Raw genomic sequence first — 14159 nt, 5'->3', positions numbered from 1 at the left:
AAGAAATCAAGTTTTTTTCCGAGCAAATTTCTTAGCTCACAGCAGTAGCACAACTGTGTGCTTGAACCTAAAGCAAATTGAATCCTTGTGCTTCCTATCCTCATCTGCCCGAAGTTTTTATGTAGTCCGAGAAAAATAAGTTTTACTTAAAAATGCTGCACGATTCATTCCCATACGTCATTTTGCGAAGTACGACCATTTTCTGTCCAACTTAATTAACAACAACCGGTTTCTAGCCTCTCGCAGTTTTGCTAACCGAAATAATTGCTTACGCGATATAACATTATAAAATGTATAAATAAGAGCGCAAAAAATCAACTCTCTCTCTTGATCCTCACACAGCCTGAATGACCTAATCGGTCAAAATCTTTATAATCACAACAAAACAAAATTGATCCTCACACTTCGTTGCCATCATTTTTTTTCAGTTTTTCAGTCAAAGTGTGTCACATGTCACAAATTTAAAAATTGCAGATAGTATTTCAAAAAATATTCAAAAGAAGCGCGTAGTGAAATATTCCTTACCGATATCGGCACCTTTGACCATAAAGAACAGTAAAAAAATACTAGTTGTACCGGTTTCTGGTAAAGTTAAGGCTCGCTCTGCGCAGGAATCCGGAACCAGTTCTGGAAGATATTTATCGTTTGGACATGGTTATTTTTGCTGTGTATTTTTTACAGATAGTACGCTTTTGGTTGGATTTTGATCCATCATTCTTCAATCAAAAGAAATTCTTGCATAGGAGCGAAAAAGTATAAATTTAACTGCAGTTCACATGATCGAACAGGAAATCAATACATGAATAACCGATAAATGCTTGCATGATCCGATTTTAACTAAAGATAAAGCGGTAAAATCCCAAATGAGGCCCGCTTAGCAGCCTCATCGTCGTCATTTTTTCAACGTTTGAAAGTTATGCAATAGGGGGGGGGGGGGGGGGGGGGGGGGGAATTTTCGTTAGAAGCTGGGGGGGGGGGGAATTTTCGTTGGAAGCTGTAACGATTAGAACTAATCAGTTAGACAGCCACCTACCATGATTTTTGAAGTAAGCCGTTATATACATAAGCCGTTTATTGGAGAAATCTTGAGGCGCTATATGTTGAAGAATAACGCCAATAGAAATAAACAATAAGGTGTTAAAGGCAAAACACCAGAAAAATATCAATTGCCAAGCTGTGTGTGTGCGCTTCGAGCACCTGTGCACTTCCCAGCAGGCCATGGCTATCAAAAATGTTAGCCAGCGATATTGTATGAAGAAAAAGTTTGGCCTGCAGGTAAACACGACCAAAACAAGCGTGGCAGTCAACGTGTTAAAGCGCTCTTATTTCTTTTCATGTATGCTACAATTGATTCGTAGTTATATCAATTGCTGTGAATCTTGTAATTGTCATAATTAAAATGTATCACTTCGAACTTCTTCGGACGAAGACGACCGACTTTCACCCTCCGGAGAAGTAATAACTGGTATAACGCATAGATCATTTGTGACCCGAGTAAACGACGTTTACTCGCCGTCATCACCTGTAACTAGAGATCGGGAAGACGAAACGGTCTCTTCCAACTGGATCGTCAAGGAGAACAGACGCAGTAAAGGACTATCTACACACGACACATTATTGTTAATTCACAAACTTATCACGTATTTGAGAAAATAAACAACGATGTTGCAAAGTAATAAATATAATTTCAACAAAATTATATTTTTGAAAAAATGAATCAAAAGGACGGGGCCCTTGAAAGTTCGGGACCATTAGCAGCTGCTTAGTTTGCTTAGCCTATGATTCTCCTTTGTCCGTTGGTGCAATGAACTTGTTCGTTCTCTTAGGTGTCTTAGTGTGGAATTTTATGTCTTTAGCGTGTTTTGACGTGATTTGAACGAAATTTCCAGATTTTTCTAGTAATGCATTACACCCATAGTAAATTTATTAACCGAAAGTAAATGACATAAACTACCACTCTCTGGTGATTCGAAAGATTCACTCCTAACTGTGTCATGTTTCAGTTAAAAAGATTCCAATGTTCGAACGTCTTCAGTAGCGGCGTTATGGCAGAAGGCTGTGGTGATAAAAACGACATTCTTAGCTTCTAACGTTCCATAAGATCCAATCCAAAAACTCGGTCACGCGCATCGCTATTCCCGGCACTACTTTGTTCATTCCACATTTGGGACCATGGCTGACCACACCGACCACGTACATCTGTTGTCCATGTAACCACACGAGCGGTGCACCGGAATCACCCTGACACACGTCCTGTCCAGCTTTCATACCAAGCGTACACATGTTGTGGGATAGCAAGGGAGACGTCTTTTTGAGCAGAGTCGCGCATTCATCATGTTGAACGACTCGCAGGTAGACCACTCTCTTTGTCTCACTTGGTTGCCCTGTATTGATAGTCGAAAGAGAATGGCAGATATGTCCAGCAGGCAAGTGAACAGTTCAGCCTCAGCCGGCTAATTGCTAACTTACCATTGATTGTCTCTCCCCAGCCAAACGAAATAACGCTCGAGGCTGGCAGAGATTCATCATACGTGTGATTCACAGGAAGACAAATTGGCGCTACATAGTCGGTAAATGTCAAAGCATGATCGACTCTTATCAGAGCAATATCATTCTGCTTAAGATCTACGTCGTACTCTTCGTGAATGGTGATTTTGTCCGCTTTCCGTTCTTGGCAAGATGTATTGTCGAGACATTCGGCCAGCTCTGACCTATTATACAAGCCAAAGTACATGCTGATGCTGGAAAGGACGGTGCATCCAATTAGTACATATCTGTCACAGAAAAAGTACAAAGCACTTACTCGTTTCTGTTCACACCACGCACACAGTGGGCTGCCGTGAGGACGTAAAGTTCTGTGAGCAATGATCCGACGCAGCGTGACTTTCCAGCTCTCATTTCCAATAGAACGGCCCACGTATGCACATGATTAAAATCATCCACGTCCGAAAGAATGTGGTAAGTGGCCGTTAGTTTTCCGCAAGGAATGTTGTAAACAATAGGAGGATACGTCGGAACAGTTCTTATGTTCGTGGACATCGTTGTCGTGGTAGTCGTGCTGGGAGTTGTGATGACTGGCGCTCTTGTGGAGGCCCTCGTGGGCTTAATTTTGGTGGTCCTCGGCTGCTTCATGGTGGTGGACCTATCTGTTGTGGGCTGCGCTGTCGGCGTTGTTGCAGTATCGGCGGGTGATTCACAGCAAATCTTAAACAACAAACGAGCGGAAGATTAAAGCACGGAACGTCTACACGGAAACTCTGCCTGATAAGTGTCGACGAATACTAACCAACGCGTCGATGAAACCTGTTTTGAGGTCACTTCCGCAGGCTCTCAAGTGTGCGGTCAATGTGTTTAGCTGCTGAGGATATCTTGCAGTTTCTAGGAGTGCAAACATTTTGGGACAGTTTTTGAACGACACGCAACGTCCAGAATTGCCGAGCTGTGTATTGCACGGTTCGTTTTTTTGACACGCACATTGCATACACACCACGAAAGCTACCAAAACGAGTAGAACCTTGGCGGAGTAACCCATTGTTTAATGACAATGCCACAATGCCGCTTCAAATAATAATTTATAGGTTTGTACAATTAATAACGTGCCTACACTATGAGAGAAAACCATATGCGATGGTCGAAAAAATGGTTTCCTCGGCGAGGTAATTTTTCGCAACGCTTATCACCAACTGAGAATGGTTGCTAGCGAAGTGTCTGGAGGGAGCTGTCTTTTGGGAATCACTGAAACGACCACCGGCATAAAAACAACCTTCCATGGGTCATGCCGATTACGGAGGGGATTCCCTACGATGATTCGAGATCATTTCCTAAATTTTGGACGAATCATATTTCGTACACTGAACTTCGACAGCTTGTTCGACTTAACATGGACGAAGATAATATTTTCGCAAGTTCACTGAGTGTGCAAGAACTAAAGCGTGTTTACTTTTGGGTCGCTACACCCACCATAGTATTTTTATTTGCATATGTTTCACTTGTGCCGTACGTAATTCGGAGGTGCCACTGATAAGCATTCCAATCACTGAAGCTGTGTTATTCAGATTCTATGCTCCTACGGTTTGCTCACGTTCGTCCACTGTTGGCGCCACTTGGAATCGAACTAGACTGACCATGCCAAAAAAGCTTCTACGCGGACGGCACTCCATTATCGCAATCGAATCCTACGCGGTTTTGTTGTGTTTACAATGGGTCTTCTACGTAATCGAAAAAGGTTAACGGTCACGAATGAGTTGAGTTGCGTTTTCCACACCGCAAACTTTAATGAAATCATCACCTATGTGTAGGGATTGAGCCGAGTTAGAAAGATTTATAAAAATTGAACGAATCGACCGAAATGAGTAATAAGTGATTACATGAATGCCACGCGACGAAACGTCGAAAACGAACGTATTTGAAAAAAAAAAATGAAATCATTCGCAAGCTAGATGGCACGATCTGTGACCTACTAGAACTGAAATGATTCCGCTCAAAGAAAACGAAAAAAAAAAGAAGATATGTTGAAGTGAGAACCATTGAATGAGACCAGAGTGGATGGGGGCAAGATAGAGAAAACGAAATTTTGGAAATAAAGGATATTTTTAATATGGAAATTGATACATACAAAGAAAAGATTCATGGAGATCATGGCACTGTGTATTTCACTTGAATAAAATTCAATCGCAAAAATAAAACACTTGTCTAAACATGATACTATACTTTAGATATATTTTGCGTAAAATAGCTATAGCTACAGCTTTGCCAACGGTTGCATAGTTGTTGTTATTAGACGCTATCTTCTTTGATAGTAACACTCAATCCTATGATAACAGAGTAAGACTGTACAATACAAGCAACCGATTTCGTGCGATAAATTATGCCACGATTCGTGTTGTCTTCTCCGTGAGGTGTAGTTAATCGTACGGTTTTATATTTGATTTTTTGTTACAACATAAATTGGTGCTTTCGGAGCTGCTTGACACACTCCGTCCAAGTGTTCGAGACAAACTCGTTCGTTTGTTACAGATACGTAGTGCGGCTACTTGGAACATTTGCCGTTGCTCGAGGCGGACGGGCGGCTATTGCCAAGCGGTGCACCCCCGTTCGGTGTCCCACTATTGGACGTGCCGGTGTTTCCGTTGGCACCGCTCGATGCCGGTGTGCTGCTACGGCGCGCCTTTATGCGTGCCTGGAGCGTCGTCAGCAGCCCGGTCAGGACGTCGTGGTTGGGGATCTTCTTGGCGAACAGCAACCGCTTCACGGAGTCATCGTACGTTAGCAGGGCGACCATGTTCTGCAGCAGGAAACCCTGACAGTACTCCATCAGCTTCTGGGCGTTGTAGACCTGAATGTAAAAGAGCATGAGCATGATAAATTGCGCTCAATACACACGCACAGAAGTTCATCGTACCTTTGCGTGTATGTACATGGCGACCACGTTATCGATGTCGATCATTTCCGCACAGCGAGCTTCGGTGTACCGCAGCAGACCTTCCAGCTGGAAAAAGCTAGCCGCCGCCATCAACTCTAGCACATCACCTGCGGCCACATCCAGCGCACTGCATCCTCCACTGTACAGGAACTGCATTACCAACTGGAAAAAAGGTGAATAAAACCCATGGTTAGCGAACTCCCAGAACGAACCGAAGGTAGGTAACAGGTTTGTACATACCTCAAATATATGGTACCGGATGTCGTTGATTTGCACCGTCGGCGTACCGGTGCCTTCGTTCAGCTTCGAGCTCAACATACTCTGCAAGCGCGGAGATGCGGTGACGAGAACGATTTTGTGCCCGTAAAAGATACGATTTTCCACTCTACAAAAGGACACGGAGGAAATGGACACGTGAAAACATCATACTTCTTCTTACACTCGCCTAATCCAAGTGGCCATACCTGAATGTGACATCGCTCAGTTCCGGATTGTTGACGAACTTTGGGTCGATGCGCGATCCGTTCGAGGGCTGCAGCACCGGTTCCTTGATGGGCTTGATCGGTTCCCAGCCGAAGCAGGTGCTGAAGATGTCGGCGAGCAGCAGCGTGGTGCCTTCCTTCTGTGGATTGGGAAAGGATATTGTAAAACAGGATTCCGTTGACGTTGAAAATGTCCCCCCGGCGGAAGGAGATCGTAACCAACCTTGCTGTAGCGGAATATGTTAAACAGCAGCGGCAGGCACTCGGTCACAAACTGCTGGCTATAGTCGTCGGGACATACTTGTAGGAAGTCCTGCAGCAACTGGTCGATAACTGCATCGAGGCGCAGCTCGTGAGCGGCAGCCAGGGCATGCATCCAGCAGTGTAGGGTCCAGGGTACTCCTAAGGCTCGCAGCTCGATGGTAATATCTACCGGGTCAGAAACATACAATAACGTTTAATTTTATTGCACATCGTATTTCATTTCTCCCTGGTCATTCCAAATATATTCTAAATGTCATATGAAGGTAGTCACACGATACGAACCTAGATGGTTGTTTTCAGCACTATGATACATGGCCTCTTGAAGACTTTTGATTTGGGTTTTGTTGAGGGTCGGTGGCGCCTCCGGCTGGCGATCGAGTTGGGTTGAGCGTGTGTTGCCGTCACCCTCGGCGAGCATTTCCTCCAGCGACAACACCTCCCGGCTGCCTGGTGCAAGTGGATGCGACAACAGCTTCCGCAGTGTGACCCGTTGTCCGTGCGCGGCCGCTACCGAGATTGCACTAGGAAAATGAAAGGAAACGAAGTGATCAGTGAGAGTCGAATGCAAAAAGACGTATTGCTATAGAACCTTACCTGTAACATCCCCGCTGGGCCGTTCCAGAGAAACAGAGCAGATCCTTCTGCTGCGTGGACAGGAAGGCGTGGGCACCGTGCGCCAGAAGCAAAGCCACCACCTCGACGATACCAGATCCGCTGGCTACCTGGAGCGGGGTTAGCGTGCACTTGTCCTCGCTGAGCCGTGCGCCTCCCTCGACGTGAGCGCCCCGTTCGAGCAGGAGGCGGAGGGCCTGATAGTTGCCCTTGCAGGCCGCGAACGTCACCGCCGTCCAGTGCTGCGTTTCCGGGTGGATGGCCGGACAGTGCGGGTGGCCGGAAGCAGGAACCTCGACATTCAAGTCGGCCCCCGCATCGAGCAGCGTTTGGATGGCCGTCTCGTCGTTGCGAACGGCCGCAATCATCAGAGCCGTCATTCCCTGGTGGTTTAGCGTATCGTAACGTGTCGTTGGTGGCACGAGTGAAAGTGCCTGTATGAGCAGCTCTGGACGGCCCGTAAGCATTAGGCGAAACGCCAGTGCGTACGTTGCCCGTCGACCACACTCGCTTGAGTCCTCCTGCAAAGGAAAGAAAGGAAAAAAGTTATTTCATTAATTTAGGAAGCAATAAATTTGATCATAATGAGGAGATTAATTTCAAATATAATCAACGAAATTTATTTTAAAAAGCAACAAACGAACAATATGTTGAAAAAGTTCTAAATTCAACGAAGAACATATCAAAATTTACGATCAGAAAAAAGGCTTTGAAATAGTTTTGATTACGTTTATGTTACATTCTGGAGAAGACATTGATACTCCATTGAAAAAGGGCAAATTCAAAACATTAAAACATCATTTGAGGTAACTGACCCGCGGTTTTGTGTTTTTTTTATCATCTGGCCCCTTCCTGGAAACGTGTATCGACCCCTGGTGTAGATTATTTATCTGCATAGTAAACTATCTCAACGAGTTCACGAATATAATTTATTTTGCGCATTGGGATGGTTTTACAGGAACGAAAACTTTCGGTTATGGAAATTTAAGTAAATTATTCATCTGAAAAGATGAACAACTAATCGCCATGTTCCAGGTCTCGGAATATATATTTGCCAAAATTGTTCTAAGGAAAAAAAAAAATGAAAACCTTTAAGAGTAAGAATCTCTCATAATCGAATCCTGGTATTTGATTCTTCTCCCAGAAAACCCACATCATCTGACGATGAAATGGTTCAAACAATCCATGTTCAGGATCACAAATATGAACTAATAATCTTAACAATGTTTGGACTGATTTAAGGATCTTCAAACATCCGTGACCTTCACCAATACCGTAATCCTGTGTTTTACGGATATGAAGAACTTATTCTACCAACCTGGAGTATCGCAGATTAATCGAGATACCGATAACAGTACTTAAGGAGAACTTGTACTAGAAGATACTTACAATGCTTGACGTGGTCGATGCGGACGAGTTAGACGTCAGCGAGCCATGCAGTGGTTGCGTCTGACCGGAGTGGTTCGACGAGCTGATACTTTGCGTCCCATTTTGGAGCCCGGTCCGCTTCGACGGTAACTCCTCTTCGGACGCAATCAGTCGCGGTGGGCAATCGACCCCTGGCAGTAGCAGCCGAGCGGCCTGCATGATATCGTCCTTATCGATGAGCAGCGCGTGCCGATACTCAGCGTGTGCGGAAGACACCCGAAGCCATTCTACCAGCGGCGGAAGGACGACATAGGCGCGCTCGTAGCAGAGCTCCTGGATATTGTTGACCGCACCGTTCGTGGCGGCTCCAACGTCGTTGTGTTCGAGCTGCGAGCAGCGCATGAAGTAGAACAGCACCCTGAAGGCGGTCTGCGAGATTGGAATATGTTGGCTACGTTGCCCGGCCCGTCCGACCAGATCCTTCAGCTCGTTGAGGCTACCGACGCAGGTGGTCAACAGGCAGGGCTCGAGGGCATTAAGACCCCCACCGGAACCGGCACGTTCCGAGTTGATCGACGATTGACTAGCCCAGCGCGGCATCGTGAGTGCCCCGGAAGCTACGCGGCCCGCATTTAGGTGCGCGTAAGGTTGCAGCAGTCCCCACAGATCACCCGAACCTGCGATCGCATGCTCCAGACCGGTCGCAGATAGGACCGCGTTCGGGTCGGTAGGCAAGCACTGTAGGAAGATCTCCTCCAGCAGATTCTCGAGCCCAGCGCACAGATAGACGGCGGCATACTCATGCACGAAACGGCCAAGCCGTGCGTCTGCCATCCAGCGATGGAACCGACCCACCGGAAGCTGCAGACCAGCCCGTGCCGACTTGCTCTGCTTGAGCGCACTATCGCCGGGAACGGCAAACATGGCCGCCGCCCGCAGGCATGCTTTTATGCACGAGTCGGACAGTGCCGGAGAGAGGACGATCTTGAACGCACCGGCTACTTCGTGCTTCGAGCATAATCCCAGACTGCCCGAGAGTCTCTGTACCTCGCGTGCTACTCGTACAAGAGCTCGCTGCAGCAAGTACCCTAACCGAGGTACGGCTTCGACGGACACGCGCTCGGCATACTCTCGGCAGCGACCGGTGCGGATGACGCGTAGCACACAGTGCTGACTCCAGGGAGGATGCTGCAGCTCCACTAGCCGGTTGTGTGAGTCCACCCACACGAACTCGTCGGCACTCGTCACGTTCGTGTTGACCGTCTCGAGGGAGCTGTAGCGACCCAACCGGCGCACAGGTTCCGAGCTCTCCGAACCCGCGCTCAGGCTGCTGTACGTGGAGGTGGAGGTATGTGAACGCATCGTCAACTGCTGGATCGCCATCTTGATATCTTCCAGGCCACCACCGCCCCACGGGATCTTTGCCGGGGTTGCCCGATGACGCGAGCGCGAGTGGTTAGAGCTGGCCCGTGATCTCGCACTTCGGTTGGTAACGCCAGCCGCTAACCTGTCCTCGGGAAGCGGTCCCAATGGACCACCCGTTCGATTACCCCCCGCACCGTTGCCAGCACCAACGCCGTTACTACCTCCACCAGGACCACCACCAGGCCCGACACCTCCACCCGCACTCGGTGAACTGCTGCCGTGGCCCGTATCGGACATACTGGCGTGTCCGGACGATCGGTTCTCGTCGGACGAACTGTGGCACTCGTTCACTCGCTGCAGTCCTCGGAAGTCATGAGTTCCGGTGTGATGGTGTGTTCGTGTGATGCCCAATCCGGCACCCTTCTGCGGTCCACCACCGGGCGCGTGTCCTGAGAGGCCTTGACTGGAGCCTCCGTTGATTGGCTGCCCGGTTCCTCCGCCCGACTGGTGATGGTACGATGTCGGAACCGCATGGTGACTCTGCGAGAAGTGCTGCTTCAAGTGGCTCACACTGCTCGCATTGCTCGAACTATTGCTGCTTGTACTAAGCTGCTGCTGTTGCTGTTGCTGGTTCTGCTGCTGCTGCTGTTGATGGTGTTGTTCGTTGATGGTTGTGACGCTGCTGATGACGTTCCCATTCACGACCCGTTTCGCACCGTGCGCCTGATCGTGCGATGAACTTAGGAGGGACTTCTCCAGCCCGGAGCTAACCATTGCCGGTTGCGCCTTCACCGGAGAGCTCTGCACGGTCAGCTTCGTTGGACCCGCCACCGACCGATGTGGGCCGGAGGGATGTTGCTGCTGCTGGTGATGCTGCTGCTGTTGCTGATGCTGCTGCTGCTGTTGTGGATGCTGCTGTTGCTGATGGTGAAGATGGTGTGCTCCACCGGGATGCCCCCCATGGTGTCCATTCGAGTGCCCGCCTGGCGACAGCGGGTGAGATTTTCTACCCTCTCCGTCGTAGGCAACTCCGGTAAGACTTCCGCCGTCGCCATTATGCGCCCCACCTCCACCGGTGATCTGCTGACTGACCGGTGAGAGGTTATAGTTCCGCGGATCACCTCCACCGGAGGAAGCATTCGCCGGTCGCAGAGCGATCTCTTTCGAGACTCGCGGAGCCGGCGTTGCAATCGCTGGGCTTTGGATACGGGCTCCCGGTGAAGCGATCGGGTTCGACGAGGCGATGTAGTGATTGCCAGGTGACAGACCGTTCGGGCTGGTGGGGAAATTCGATCCACTACCACCACCACCACCGCCGCCGCCACCAACGCTGGAACCGTTGTGGGTGGGATTGTTCGCTAGTCCTATGCTGCTCTGATTGCTGGACGTGTTCGGCGGGGAGTTGACCTGCCCGTTCGCCGCGGTAGTTCCCGAGGGTCTGTGGAGAAAACAAGCGAAAAATTGAACAAAGTAAGTATCAAGTCTCGATGTAATAAAAATAGACAAGTATAAATTCGATGTATATGCCATGTTCAAAATACACACTTTTCAGCTAAAGATGCGAACAGTAATGATTTCTAACGAAAACACAAGTTTAGAAACTCCTGCTTCTAAAGGACTCTAAAGGACTAGACTATCTAAAGGTGTTATTCTCAAAATGCCAAATAACGAAAAGTCCGCCAGAAAACAGACATGCTTCTTATGCATTCTAATATGGAAATAGGATAGGTAATGAAGGTAACAATTAACGAAATGGTACACGGTGTCGTAAACGAGCCATTAATAAATAAAGTCAACAAAAATATATTCTCATACAACTTTTTCATCATGCTATATGAAGTTTCTGCGCATGGTTGTTTGGTTATTGTTATTCATTTTTTATAGTTAATGAAACATTGAATTGTCCCGGGATGAGATGTAAAAACGTGTTCGCGACACGCTGTCCTGTAGCAGGTCCAGACTGTCAAGTTGTGGTCTCATAGGTCCAAGGATATGATCCAAAACCCAGCTCTCGTTATGGTTTAGGGGGATATAATAAAAATTGATCAAAAACGGTGAAGTCAACGCACGGAAATATTCTATGGATTTTTTTGCAGCATATCAAATATGTCGCCGAAGGATGATAAGGCGCCCAAACGAAAACACCTTTTCACACAGCAAATTTGATCCGTAATTCATACCTGACTAATTAGACTAACTTTTTATCTAGAAAGACTGAAATCCCAAATCAGCGGAATTATTTTGCGTGGTCATATATACTATCGAATATGAGGAAACAAAACATGTCCACTTTGACCCCCTTTGAGAGAATGAAATGTTTTTTTAATGTTTGAACCTGATAAAAAAAACATTGCTGTAATTATTCCATAGAAATTTAGGTTTAAATTCGAAAAAAAGATCATGAAAATCTAACAAAGTGTTCTGAAAAGCTTGATCTATAAATTTGTATGAGAATATATTGGATACCATGTACATCTTCAAGACCTAATTAAACCTAAAATTGTTCGGACTGCAGGAAGATTTGACTGTGGTTTTCCATTTCCAAAAATACAAGAAATGTTCATTTCCTCGCCATCATTTGGAGGAGTAATACTCAATTCTCAATTTTTCCAAAACTATAGAAGATTCAAAACGATCGTTAGGTGCAGTTAAACAACCGAACACTGCTGAAAACACTGTACCGTGCTCGCCAGTTCTGCACGAAGCTCCAGTCGAACGGATCGCCGACATCGTCATCGTCGTACCCGTACTCGCACCCGTCCGGGCCGGAGTCGTCGAACACGGCCTGCACAATGTCCGTCGCCACCTTGAAGCTCTCCTCGATCTTGATGTTGATCACGCCGTTGATGACGCTCTCGACGAACGGCGGCAGCGAGGTGTCCGTTGCGCCATCCGAGACCGCGACCGTCTTATCCACGCGCCGGATCTCCACCACCTGTGTGTGGTTCCGCTTGGCCTTCGCGGCCGGCAGCGGTTCCTCTCTGGCGATCACTGCCGTCGGAACGCTGCCGGGAGTCGCCGGCGGCGGCGATGGTTCTTTCTTGCCGGCGGCGGAAGGCGTCACCCCAACGCCGGCCCGACTCTTCTCCTCGAGCACGGACTTGAGCTGCAGCATGAACTCCTTGCCCGCCTTTCCACCCTGGCCCGGGTCGGGTTTCTTCTCCAGTGCGTCGCGCACCATCGGCTTCCCGTTGCCAGCGCCACCTTCCCGCTGTTGCTGCATTTCGGCCGCTTCCTCGCAGAGTCGCTGCGCGTGGAAAACGTTAAGTTCGCTGTGCTTCGGTGGTGGGGGCGTACCGGTGGGTGGCGGTGGTGCCGGCGCCCGTCCCTTATCGGTCTTCCGGTGCGCGATCGAGTCGCCGAAGTAGATGATCACCTTGTGGTCCTTCTGCTTTTCGATCTTGTTCTTCAGCTGGTGGACCGGTGGCGGTGGTGACGGTGGCAGATAGCTGTAGTAGTCGTCCTCCTCGGTCAGGTTGTTGGTGCTTTTGATCATCTTGCCGGAGTTGAGCAGCGCGCCGGGATGATAGCGGGCGCGTCCACCGGGCGCCATGTTCCCGACACTCGGGATTTCATTGTAGCTCTGTGCCTTTTTCATACGACTGGATTGCAGCGGACCATTGCGTTGCTGATGGGCCTCGTGCTGCAACTGCTCCCTGTAATCGGCCATCCCATCCGGTGCCCTTTGGTAATCGTTCGAGGTTCTGCGGCGCAGAATAAAATTGTCGTTGCGCGTCAGCTTCGAGTTCTTGCAGTACTTGGACTGCTGCTGGTGCTGCTGCTGCTGCGGCTGACTTCCGGCTTCGGTAGCGCTCGCGTCACCGTGCGCTTTGGTCGGTTTCACCTTCAGCTTGTACCCACGCAACTCCCGGCACAGGCTGCAGGTGCAGTCGTCCGTACAAATCATCGTTGCCTCCTCGAGCCCCCTTGTCCCTAGCTCGCGGGGTTTCACTTTCGTCGGTTTCGCGCGTCCGCGTATACCATTCCTAAACTGACACGCCACGCCCCGCCTTCTCGGCCGCTGGTGATTTGTGATTCCTCAACCGGTACCACCGCGTTGGGCGATTGCATGAAGGTGGAAGTAACTGCAGCTATTGCAGCTCAAGAGCGGTGTTTCTGCCTTCCTGATGTCTGTCGGTGGCGTGGCACAATTGTAGTAGTTAGGCAAGCCAGAAGAGAAAGAAAAGCTGGAAAAGATTAGGAACCTGCGTAGGCTGTGAATAGAGATTCCGTCGGGGAAACGAACCAACACACACAAACAAATACTGTCATGGGGCACGAAACAATACGGTGGTAAATGAACGCTCCTGGAGGTTGTGGTTTTTTTGAACTCTTGAATATCGCGGGCGATCAGTGGGCAGAAATATGAAAAATGTGGCATTATTTCACAATCGTACTATTGCAGCACGTGCTCGGGTTTGGTTTTGCGAGGTTGGTGAGGCCGCGACTTTCCAGGCATATCGCCCAGGTTCCTACGTCGGGGCGGGCAGCCTGCATTCGATTGTGTTTCGATCAAAACCGACCCGGCGTCGTATCGCAGTAGGTAATATTTTGTGCCATTTTATTGACACGGTTCGGTGCACAGGTGTCCCCGGGGATTGAGACATTGAGAGGCAGCAGAAAAAGGGCGCAAGAAAGAAAAATAG

The 14159-nt window shown here is 48.6% G+C and overlaps 2 protein-coding genes across 2 annotated transcripts; both read right to left on the bottom strand.

Moving 5' to 3' along the window:
* Positions 1–2079: 2079 nt before the first annotated feature.
* Positions 2080–2734, bottom strand: LOC131285634 (CLIP domain-containing serine protease HP8-like). The gene is made up of 2 exons (XM_058314492.1): positions 2470–2734; positions 2080–2384 (listed from the first exon to the last, which is right to left on the bottom strand). Exons 1-2 carry the CDS (start codon positions 2732–2734, stop codon positions 2080–2082), a joined length of 570 nt encoding a protein of 189 aa, XP_058170475.1.
* A 2295-nt stretch (positions 2735–5029) lies between these two features.
* LOC131285632 (uncharacterized) lies at positions 5030–13420 on the bottom strand. The gene is made up of 9 exons (XM_058314491.1): positions 12195–13420; positions 8170–10951; positions 6763–7301; positions 6451–6689; positions 6128–6333; positions 5887–6044; positions 5663–5807; positions 5402–5584; positions 5030–5335 (listed from the first exon to the last, which is right to left on the bottom strand). Exons 1-9 carry the CDS (start codon positions 13418–13420, stop codon positions 5030–5032), a joined length of 5784 nt encoding a protein of 1927 aa, XP_058170474.1.
* Between the last annotated feature and the right edge of the window lie 739 nt (positions 13421–14159).

Source organism: Anopheles ziemanni, chromosome 3, assembly GCF_943734765.1.
Source record: "Anopheles ziemanni chromosome 3, idAnoZiCoDA_A2_x.2, whole genome shotgun sequence".
NCBI classification, from domain to species: domain Eukaryota; kingdom Metazoa; phylum Arthropoda; class Insecta; order Diptera; family Culicidae; genus Anopheles; species Anopheles ziemanni.
Note: the sequence above shows the minus strand (reverse complement) of the source record. Positions and strands in the feature narration are given on the sequence as shown.

What these genes read in the sequence shown, in the direction of transcription:
- LOC131285634 (XM_058314492.1), bottom strand. Translation starts at nt 2,734, where the DNA reads ATGTACTTTGGCTTGTATAATAGGTCAGAGCTGGCCGAATGTCTCGAC. An exon ending in CTGGGGAGAGACAATCAATG is followed by an intron (nt 2,385 to 2,469) that starts GTAAGTTAGCAA and finishes CTATCAATACAG; the next exon opens with GGCAACCAAGTGAGACAAAG.
- LOC131285632 (XM_058314491.1), bottom strand. Translation starts at nt 13,420, where the DNA reads ATGATTTGTACGGACGACTGCACCTGCAGCCTGTGCCGGGAGTTGCGT. An exon ending in TGCTGAAAACAACCATCTAG is followed by an intron (nt 6,334 to 6,450) that starts GTTCGTATCGTG and finishes CTGACCCGGTAG; the next exon opens with ATATTACCATCGAGCTGCGA. An exon ending in CTGAGCGATGTCACATTCAG is followed by an intron (nt 5,808 to 5,886) that starts GTATGGCCACTT and finishes GTCCTTTTGTAG; the next exon opens with AGTGGAAAATCGTATCTTTT.